At 43.1% G+C, this 11,410-nt stretch overlaps 1 protein-coding gene across 1 annotated transcript; it reads right to left on the bottom strand.

Annotated features, from left to right (window-relative positions):
* Positions 1–4,444: 4,444 nt before the first annotated feature.
* On the bottom strand, positions 4,445–10,757 carry dclre1b (DNA cross-link repair 1B). The gene is made up of 4 exons (XM_030056299.1): positions 10,120–10,757; positions 9,837–10,002; positions 8,096–8,278; positions 4,445–7,917 (listed from the first exon to the last, which is right to left on the bottom strand). Exons 1-4 carry the CDS (start codon positions 10,315–10,317, stop codon positions 6,734–6,736), a joined length of 1,731 nt encoding a protein of 576 aa, XP_029912159.1. The 5' UTR covers positions 10,318–10,757; the 3' UTR covers positions 4,445–6,733.
* Between the last annotated feature and the right edge of the window lie 653 nt (positions 10,758–11,410).

An 11,410-nucleotide genomic window follows, 5' to 3' on the forward strand; every position in this document is an offset into this window, starting at 1 on the left:
TGAAAGGGAAGAGGAGTTGGCAGGTAGAGAGAGGTGAGAGAAAGAGAGCGAGGGGAAGGCGGTAAGGAGGGGGGTGGCAGACTGGAGCTAGGAGCAAAGGAGATTAGAGAGAGAGCACGGAGGAGGGAGAGAGTGGTGGGAATGTAGAAAGGAGGAGAGGCAGCAGGAGAGCAGAGATGTACAGTAGTAGAGAGGAGGGGAAGACGGAGCCCCCATAGGGAAGCACTGTGCTGTGAGTCATCCACAGGCAGCTGGATTAAGGCCTGTTCAAGTCCAAGTCTCCCTCCCTTGGTCCTGTGGGATATTAGTGCGGAGAGAGTGATGAATGACTGCTGTACGGGCAAAGAAAAAATAGAAAAAGTCCCTGTTGGTGAATTCGAGGCTGCCTGATCGAAACTGTTTTGATGTGAAGGGATATTTTTGAATGAGGAGCTTTTGCACTACAGCACGAAACATTTTTTTTTTTTTTTGTGAAGTTCAAAAGCTCGAGACTGCACTGAATCCTAAATGATTTTAATGATCCCCACCAACGCGATTGATACAGTTTCGTTGATTTGTTTCCAGAATGAGACTGAGCATTGTGCAAAAGTCTGTATTTAATGAGAGTTTCTTGAAGGGATGGGGGTGGGGGACTGTCTTTGAAATCTGCAAACCCACAGCTACATTTTTGGAAAAATAATTGCAATTTTTCGGCTTGGGTTTGGCAGCCTTTACCTCTGTTCCCCAAATCCTTCTTTTCTGTTTCCTCCCTCCTCAACAGAGATGTTTTGTGACTGCTGTGCTCAGTCTCATCCTTCTGACTCCTGCTCATCCTTGTGTATTTACCCCCTCAGAGGACACACAAATGCGCCAACTGTACAGGCAAATACACTGTCATACATGCGCACACACACATACACAGAAGGAACAGAAATAGCAGTAGACTGTGGGCAAAAAGATAACAGCCTTTGCTGCTGTGTGGGTGTGACACAACTCAGCTTCATCCCTCCAACTCTCTGCAACAGTCAGAGAGAGGGACTGAGAGAAATCAAAACAAAGTGCAGAAACCAGAGGCTGTCTTATTGTCTCTCCCAGCCTGCTGAAAGACATGCAGAGCTCTTCTGATATTACCTATGCTGAGCTCTGAGATGGCGCATGTCACCCACACAGCTCCGTCAGAGTTGCGATGTCTTTGAAGAACCGCTGAGAACAGACAGACTCAGCATTTTGAGACATTAAAGTGGAAATCAGTAGAAATAAGGAATAAAGTTCTCTCTGAGGTCTGAAACAGAGGGCTGTGCTGGTTCTTGTCTGTTTTGCCTCTAGGAAAAGTCCTTATTTCAACTGTGTCAAGTCAAATGGCCTGTCAAGCTGATTGGATTGAGACCAAGTTTTCCATCCCCTGCTTAGAGCCAACGTGGAGAAGAAGTGATGCTCCACGGCTCCAGTGACTCAGAGTGTTTTTGACCTCCAAAACCCAGCCTTGTGCAAAATGCATCCATCTGCAAATTAGGAACATTTTCTAACTCACCAAGTGACAAGATGACAACAAACGTTTAAAGTTGATTACTGCTGATTTTCTCTATCAGAGTGGGCTTTCCTGGGTGCTATCCATGGTGCTGAAATACCATTCACATACAGTGAGATGCAAGTGACTGGACAGTTACTGGTCTTACTGCATTGAATATGATATGATATGATGCAATGACCATGTGTGAGGTTAAAGTACAGACCAGCAGCTTTAGTTTGAAGATATTTTCTCCCATATCAGATAAAGAGTTGAAACCCAGCAGTCCTTTTATTTGTAGTATGTCTTGTTTCACAAGTGTTGCCACAGCTGAAACTGGGTGCACTGAATACATTTGGGCATGCCATAATGAGGTGGGTCATGGACAAGAGACTCAGCATGGCTTTTGTGCCAGTTACGTCTGTACATTAAAATTAGTGTGAAATGCATAATAGGAAAATATTCACAGAAAGAAAATATGAATAAATATCAATACTGTCCTGTTCAAAGATTTATGAAGCTTATATGAGCAGTGAATTTGGGGGCCAGTAAGAATCTGGGACTCCCTTTGAGTTAGAGCTGTAACACTCGGCACTATAACAGAGGATTGGCATGCCAGCCTGCCAACTTTTCTTTTCTTTTCTTTTTTTATTTTTTATTTGTGGTTCTGAGGGAAAGGGAATTTTAGATCCTGGAAACATTTGATGAATGCACTGAGAGAACTTGCTCGATCACAGCTAAAAATTGCACAGTTGGGTCCGACTTTCATTCTTTACACGACAAACTTGTCGTCAAACAAACCAATGTGACACCGTGTTTATGGGTGAACTGAATGTTGTGATAGTATGGGGAGAGAAACTGCAAGGAAAGTGCCACCTCTCTGCCTGCAATTGCTTGGCAAAATATTACTGTGCTCACATATATCATGAACTAATGAGAGTCTGTGGTAATCAGATCACTACCCTTCATGCAAATATTGGGTTGTGCTGAAGGGAAAGTCAAGTCAAACCAAATAGTGACCTTATTCTATATGAAGCCCTACCGTTCTCATATAGGAGCTTGGCCTTGCAGGTAGCTACCATGTGATTTCCACTGTGAAGTAATGGTGTGTGTGAGGAATCCATTACTTTAGCCCTAATACCCTACTGTGATGCTCGTGGGGTGATGTGACACTCCATTTCCTTTCATTTCCTGGCCTCACTGCCAGTGCCTCATATTCTCCCATAATATAAAATGAAAATGCATTTTTCCTCCCAAATTATTTTCCCCTCACAAACAAGTTTCCTCTCTGTTGCAATACAAGTAAGCTGTCCTCAAATAGCATTTGGGACTACAGTAAAAATGTAGGGCAGTGTAAAATATGCAGGAATTTTAATGTGTATTCAATCTAGGTTGTTGTCTCTTCCTGATTAGGATTCAACCAATCTCAAGGGTACAAGAGTCCGTGCCCCATTCTGTCAAGAAAGATTATATCTCACTACAGTCTAAGCCACTGTATCTGCACACTCAACCTATAACAGCCACATCTAGTGCCTTTTTTCCTGGGAAATGATTGCCTTGTATACAGCAGGTTTTTATCCTGGTCATGTAAAGAATGGCATCTTATGGGCCTTAACGCTGGTCCTAAGGCTCTCCACAGTTGGTGTTTAGAGGACTGTGGAGTCGTCATCAGCATTCAGCTGCACAGAGTCATCTCTGAGCCCTTGGCTGATTGGTAATCCCAGCTCTGCTTCCTTCCACATACAGAGAATCCCCATGCAGGAGCTGATCATTCATCCTTTATAAAAAAAAAAAAAAAAAAAGAAGAAGAAGAAGAAGAGGCTACTGTTGGCAGCGTCAATCTGATGGCCTAGTGATGACGCCTGTATAGTTGTGAAATTAGCCGGCAAGTGGGAGAAGAGTACACAGAAACATCGTTTCATTAGGCCCCCTTTTTCGAATCACAGCCAAATGGGATATGCTAGGACCCGGGCCAACTCAAAATGTTTATGCCATTGGATCAATGGCAATGTTTATTTAAAGCTATTACCCTGCTGGCAATAAAATGCTGTCATGGGGAGTGGAATCTGTAACATACAGAATGAGTATGCCCCAGTTAGTGGGAACAAGGCTATTAAGGCTTTCAGAACAACTTCTGCCTAAATGAGTGAAATATTATATATTATATCACATGTCTTTGTAACTTTTGTGGTGTGGTGCAAAATATTTTCTTCTCGTGATAGACAGACTTTCCTCCATCTATAGAGACATTATTACTGTTGTGTCTTGGTGCAGCAGTCTGCTGGCAGCCCACCCCCTCCTGCAGTAGAGCACAGTCCTCTTTCTCAAAGAGGAAAAGGTCAGGTTTCATTAGCGGATGGTGGATGAGATTCTCTGTGGTTGTTACCCAGGGGCACTGAAAAGCATGCCGGCCTCCAAACTTCCTCTCTGTGGTGGCTGCGGTGACAGAGAGCCATCGCTGCTCCTAAGTCAAATAGTGCAGCATGCTGGTTTATTCTGAGAGACACACTGAAAAACTCAGACTGATGTGATCCTCACTTTGAAATTAGATAAATGGTAGGCACCTGGCCATTTTCTGGCAGAATTAGCCTGATTATGTTTGTGCCAACTGCGTTATTGTAATGACAAAGTAGTAGAAATGAATCATTGTATTGATGGCTTGATTTTCTTTTATTTTTACAGGTGCTCATTAGCTCTCAGCATATTGTTATCCACCAAATCCCCCTCCCTTTCCAGTCAGTGGTGCAGCAAGTATGTAACTTTCAGATAACAGAACAGAAATATCAGCTCAATTTACTTACACTACTGCCATCTAATGGGGGAATTACAGCATTACCACAGGAAACCAATGTCCAGTGTGCAAGAAAATGCTGAGAGGGAATTTCTTTATGTGCTCATGTGTAACGGAGCCCTTTAGTTATGAGGATTTGATTACAAAAGGACACAAAGAAATCTTGATTTACAGAAAACACATCTTTTATTGAGGGAAACGTACACAAAGGCTGTAATCAGGACTTTGTATTCCTTGTATGATGTTTATTAGGTAGTGCTGCCTCATACAGAAAATTGGTTGTCCCTTCTAAAATCAGTAATAAACTATTATGCACCACATTCAGCTTGGGCTTTCATATGAATAATACTTGGTTCAAAAAGTAACAACAATTACAGAACAGGCAGTCTATGTAGTCACTTATAATTTAGTTGTTTTCATTTTAATACAGTGCAAGGAAAACTATTTTTGTTTTCCCCCAAACAAAAAGTTAAGGCATGGATAAACGTTTTTATATGTCCGCACCATTTATCAGGTGCTGCACATCAACAGTTCAGCCAAGGAAGTAAAAGCAGCGTTGACCAGACGGCCTCTGTCATCACTTAACCAAAAAGGTTCAACTTCACACTGATTTGGAGAAACAAGCAGCAGCAGCATCACATGTGTTATCAAGGCTAGTAATGTGGAACAAGGATAATTCTCTCAAAAAGTTATCACAGTTGTAAGCTGTGACAGGAATAAGCATAAGTATTAGGGCTAGAGAGGATACCTCACATCACTTAACATAAATGATTTGGTTCCCCATTAGAATGCTTCTTTAGTGCTGGGAGATTCACAGGATGCTGCAACTGATTATCCCTGAAATCAATGGATGTTGTGACAAAAGCAGTATGGCACATTTATTCATTCAGCAGTGCACTACCAAAGAAACACCACTGCTAAAGAATTTGAGCAAACAAAGCAAAAAACACACAAAACAAGACAAAGACAAACAAACAAAAAACTCAAATAGGTCCAATGTACATACACTTTTTGTCTTTTGTAATAAAGTGAGCAGTTTTAGTCTTGCAGCTTACACTCGATACAAAACTCCAACCAAAACACAGATGTAGTGAACAAAAACCAAAATGAAACCAAAATTAGCATCATTAAAATAATCTGCGAAACACTGAATAGTCTTCAAAATGATGGCCTCTTGAAAATTCTGAAATGGCCCTTTAAAGGCGAAAAGGACTATTGGCACATTGTGGAAAAGTATCATAAATTTAAGGTGAAAGGACCTATCTGGCTCAAGGTAACACCTTGTCTGGACTCGCTAACTTTGTTTCAACATCTTGGTTATAATTGGACAAATAGCACTAATGAGATAAAGTGAAACCTTATTTACAAGCGGAAGATAAATACTTTGAAGCTTCACAAACACACACACACACACACACACACCAAGCCCAGAGTATCTGACTATATAAGAATGTACCCACACTAAAATTACCACCACCATTTAAACAAAGCCACTGCTAGCCTGCATACTTGGACAGAAACACTAGCAAGTGAACAGATGGCAACAAAAAACCAAACCAGAGAATTACAAACTGCCGTCATTGTTCAGCAACTTCTGTCGAAATCTCAAACTAAAAAAAAAAAACAACAACTTTGAGACTAGGAAGCAGAAGAGAGGCCAACAATCCTTGCAATCCTGACCTATGCTGGTTAGGTGAAACAACTCTTCACGCAGGTATACTGTCAAGGCAACATACTCCTCTGGCTGGTATACTGTACACATAACAATATTATGGCATCTGAAATTAAAGGTGCAACATTATTTTTTTCTATCCTATAGCAGCATAGAATATCACAACACACAGTATATGCAGGGGTTTGACAGCTAATTTATACAATGACTCACTAAGTACTTATCAATAATTACCAGATGCTGAGATTTCTGGCTTTCAATACCTCACTTGGCAGCCTGTTCTCTTATAATAAAAAAACACCTTATCAGCTGCACAACAATGATTAGCACCGAATAACCTCACTGTGATAAGGAAAACATGGGGTGTTAAAATAAGAAATTACCATTTCTTTTATCAAGGGAAAAGTTTCCCTGCCTCACATTCATTTTTTCCACCACATTCACACCTGGAAGCTGGCCAGCACAATATTCATCTTCTTCTCTTGGCCACTAACCAGCAACACTCAAGCAATGTGAGGTAAAGTGAGCAACACAAGGCCATTTCAACAGTAGTTTAGCGAGGGTGTTTCACATTGAGTTTCCCTGCCCAGTCTATGGGCTCTAACCGGTGAACTTCTGATGACAACGCCTAGTTTTGTAACTTCTGGGCTACCACCAGCCACACAGAATGGAAGAACATCAAGAATATGGCCACAAATTAGGAAAATACCAGGGAAATAGCGTGCTGTTGTGCCACATACACACACAGGCCCCTGAGGTAAAGCAAAAACTTGCAGCTACCTCCTTAGTTACAGATGCTGTCCTTGTCTGAGTTGCGCAAAGGGGAGATGCGGAACTGCTGCACAAGGCTGCGGTCAAGCACGCCATAACTCCTGGTATCCTCCTCTGTGAATGGCAGAAGCAGCAAGAGACTCCTTTCAAGCTCCTCTAAATACTCACTTTGTACTACAGTCAAGCAGTCACATGAAACACAGGTGTCATTATTGGAGCTACTCTGCATTAATGTCACGCTGTCTGTCGATTCAGTTCCATGTCCACTATGCTGGCTGGTGTCGCTGTCAGTTGACACAGTGTCCTCGTTCACCTCGGGGATGACTTGAAAAGGCCCCCTCGTGGTCATAACAGGCTTCAGCGAGGCAACAGTGTTTGTCACGATCTCCACTGGGGCAAAGTTGCTCTGGGTGAGCTGACTGAATGGCACTGACTCTGCCATCGCCATTTCTTCAGAGACGGTCTGGACTATATTCAGGCTCCACAGGTTGCCAGCGCCTTTTGGGCTTTTGGCAGGAGTGGGATTCTCGCTCAGGTCGATAAGAATACAGTCTGAGTCATCTTCATCGTTGTCAATGCCCATCCCCTCCTCAGAAGCATCTTGCTCCAGGGAGCTTGCTTTACCTTCTGATGACATCTTGAAGTCCCTTACAGGAGACTCAAATATCACCCCCCTGGGAGCGGGTGGCCGGATAAGGCTGCGGATAAGGCTCATGCATTCAGAGCGGGTGTGATCGATCTCAGGCTGCCTCGACATGTACCTCTGCACCGACTCAGGCACTAGGATTTCATGGCGTTTTTTATTGGGCATCAAGGCAGAGAGAGTTCCAGGGACCTTGCCCACAATGGGGACCAGAGAGGTCGGTTTGAGTGCAGAGACAAAATCCTCCAGCTCTTGGTAGGAGGAGTGGTCCGAGTAGGGAACCACATGGAGGTTGGGGTGGAAGGAGACCAGGGGCCTGCTGGTGGGCAAGATGGCCAAGGTCGGATACTCTCTGTTCCATTGGTGTAAGGTGGCAGACACAATCTCCGACTGCTCCACAACACGGATTCGGCCGGCTCCTGGGTCGGTGGTGAAGACATCAGGCAGCTCCAGGGCTCTGAGGGTCTCCATCCTCTCAAAGCTCACCTCGATCCAGGTTTTAAACTCCATGGCCAGCTCCACCAGCAGAGACTCCTTCCCCAGAGTATAGAGACCTGCAAGGCACCACAAAGACAACCAAATCATGTATATGTGTGGCATTCTCTTAGCACCATAGTCTGTATGGAAATGGTGTATTTGGCTGCTCAATTTCAAAGTTTTCTCCAAGGGGAGGAGGCCACTGGACCTACACACATGCTTGGCAAAACGTTAGTGTGTATTTCAAACAATCACCGATGACGACGTTGTGGTGTGGGTGGCTGCGGATGATCTCTTTGATCTGCTGGGCGGCTCGCTGCCTGGAGGGCAGGGTGCGGGTGGGGTCACAGTTGGTGTTGTCCAGGTACAGGACATCGATAGTGGTGTTGGTCCTCAGGCAAGGCTCACGCAGCATGGAAGGAGTGTATCGGAAATCACCTGAAATGATATTTCTGTTACTTACGGCCTATCTATATCACACTATTTTATCTGTAATAAAATTACACTATATATATATATATATATGTAGTCCTTCATTGTGCCTCTTACCTGATGCAATGATGTAAAAATATTTTCATTATCATCACTAAATATACATGATGCATTAACAAATCCCAATTAGCAAGACATAGTTTTCAAAACAATCTCTAAAACCTAGAGGCAACAAATTATGAGGATCCATTTGTGCCAAAATTATGTTGACAAGCACAGTTTATGTGGACTGGACATGTGACAAAACACTTTGCTTCATCTATACAACTTTGAACTGTACTTCATGTCTGAAAAACCATTACCACAATCAGTTCTCTCTGTCATTTGTTATGAAGATTGATAATATCTTTATTAAAATAAGGTTTGGATTTCCTAAATAAGTTAACAAAAATGAGTTGGCTAATAAGCTAAATAGACTAGAAAAAGTCATAGATATAGCAGGCTGTGTGCGGGTTGACATTTACTTCATAAGGTGGGGCAGAGTGGGCTACTCATGCATCTCTTTTTTTTTTTTTTTTTATTTAACGGATGCTTATCCACAGCGATGTACAGTGATGAAGTCCTATGGAATGAAGACAATGAATTACAAGCTTTTCTTCAAAAATACAACATTCAACAGCACTTTCAAGCACAGAGAGAATAACACATCAAGACGACATTCAACAACACAGTGAAACAACAATGACACACAGGCATGACATTCACAAAAGAGTCCAACAACACATTAGGATGGCAAAATGATGGAGTGCAACAAGATGACAGATATACAGTTTAGAGATGTTTTGTCAGGTCAGCAATCTAAATAGACAATGCAAAATTTTGTCAAAATAGCTTTGTCACCACAAGTACAGTTTAAAGTGGTATAGACATAGCCAAATGTTTTGTCACATGCATGTTACTAACGGGCCATCTTCTCTCTCCTGTAGTTTTGCACTCTCACCTCTTCCTTCTCTCTTCTTCTGTTGCTTTCATCAGGTTTTAGTTGTCATTATTCATATTATTACTACTCCAATTATTAGTATTACTCAGTATTACTATATGTAACTATTACTTAATAGCAGTATTGCACTGCTATTAATGTTATGATTGCCTTGGTGAAACTGCATTGGTAAATCCTGTAATCTGCTCCTGCCTCCCTCCCTCTCTCTCTCTCTCTCTCTCTCTCTGTCCATCTCTCAACCCTTCCGGTCGAGGCAGATCATTGCCCACACAGGGCCAGGTTCTGCTCAAGGTTTTTCGCCCAGTTAAAAGGATTTTTTCCTCGCCACCGTCACCCTGTGCTTTCTCTTGGGGGAGTTTTTGGTCGATGGATTTGGCCAGTATCTGTTTCTGTAAAGCACCTTGACATAACTTTTGTTATGATTTGAGGCTGTACAAATAAAACTGAAAATTGAAACTGAGACTGACGCGTTCAGTCTCCACAGACAGCGTGCATGTCAACCTAACTGTGACACAAATGGATCCTCATAATGAAAAGCACAGCCCCATGCACTGAGACACTGACCAGTGTACAGTATAGAGCCAAAGTAGCCTTGGAAGAGAAACATGACGGCTCCAGGGCAGTGATTAGCATTCATCAGTGTGACTGTCAGCGTCTCCTTGCCGATGCTGTCCAGAGGAAGCATGTACGGTTCATCCAGCTCGAGTGGGTGGATCCACTGCTCTTTGACCTGAGCACAAACAGAGATGTTCACTAACATTAGAGGACATCTCACAACAAACGGCTCTGACACACCTTTTCCACAGCAGCCAAAGGTTCTTAACAAGGTGCAGCACATCATAACCACCTGCAGCTTGAGCTTGAGCAGCTTGGCAGAGATCGGGGAGCAGTAGATGGGCCTGTCGCTCCACGTGGAGGTCAGACCCACCGTGTGGTCACTGTGCATGTGCGACAGGAAGAAGAGGCGCGCGCTGGGACACTTCCGCACCTGCCAGAAGTCCACGGCCAGGGGTGTGTGTGGGATCACTTTCCCGTTTACTGACATTTTCCTAAACTTTCATAAAACCTCCAACACGCATCAGCACGACAGGTGGCAGCTGGCACAATGCTATCCAGCGGCTGACTTTTTACTTGTATTTCGAGCCGCTGGCGTTTGCTATGTGGAAATACTTGAACACTAGTCCAGCATACAGGTAATGTAAGTAAAAACAGCTCCCTGGGTGGTGGTGTTAGCCTGGCGCAACGTTGTCCAAAACAGACGAAAAAGAAACCCGGTAACTCGGCAACGCTAACGGCCGCATTTGTTAGCTAGCTCGTTTTGTTGCCTCGCAGCGCCATCATCAAGTTTCCCGTCGACTGACTAACTAAGTATTATCACCCACAGCTGCCTAATCTTCACATTTTACTTTAGTTCCACTTTTGCTGTCGAAGGTAAACAGAGCAACTGCACCGCGCCATATCTGTTTTTAATTTCTTCTTCTGTGATTTAATGGCGAGTTGCAAGCCAACGTATAAGGTGCGTGTCGCCGCCTACTGTACTGGAGTGTGCAACGTCACAGCTTTGACATTAGCCATACTAAATTACCGCGATGAATAAAACATGTGTTCATAAAAAATCGATAAAACTGACCACTAAGCGCCCCTGTTGGCTGTATTTATGAGGAAAACAAATTTCCGCCTTGGGAAATATAAATTAGGACACTATAATTATCAGAATGGTCAGCGCAGAATAAACAGTGAATTGTATCCTGTAAATTCAGTTTTTACAGCCTCTGTAATCACCAAGTGAATATTGTTTTATATGTAACTGGAATCGCTGCCATGTTTCATTCGCTGCTCTCATACGCAGTAGTTTATTCCAAATTCCCCACACACAAAGCCATTTTTCTCACTCTCCGCCGGTTCATTGTGAAGTGATACTTGAAGTGCTATTCTGCTCTTGGGAAAATACAGTAAATAGGTGCTTGAGTTTTAGATAATCACCTGTCGTCTGTCGGTAAATAGGTGCTAGGCCGTTATTTGAGCTTTAACTGCTTCTGAAATGAGTCGAGGCCCTCTGTGGAACACCAAAACTATTTGGATCTGTACCAGCTCAGGGCCAGACATAGCCTAATGACAGGCTTTCTTTCTTTCTGTTT

The sequence above is a fragment of the Myripristis murdjan genome, chromosome 7 (genome assembly GCF_902150065.1).
Source record: "Myripristis murdjan chromosome 7, fMyrMur1.1, whole genome shotgun sequence".
Classification (NCBI taxonomy): domain Eukaryota; kingdom Metazoa; phylum Chordata; class Actinopteri; order Holocentriformes; family Holocentridae; genus Myripristis; species Myripristis murdjan.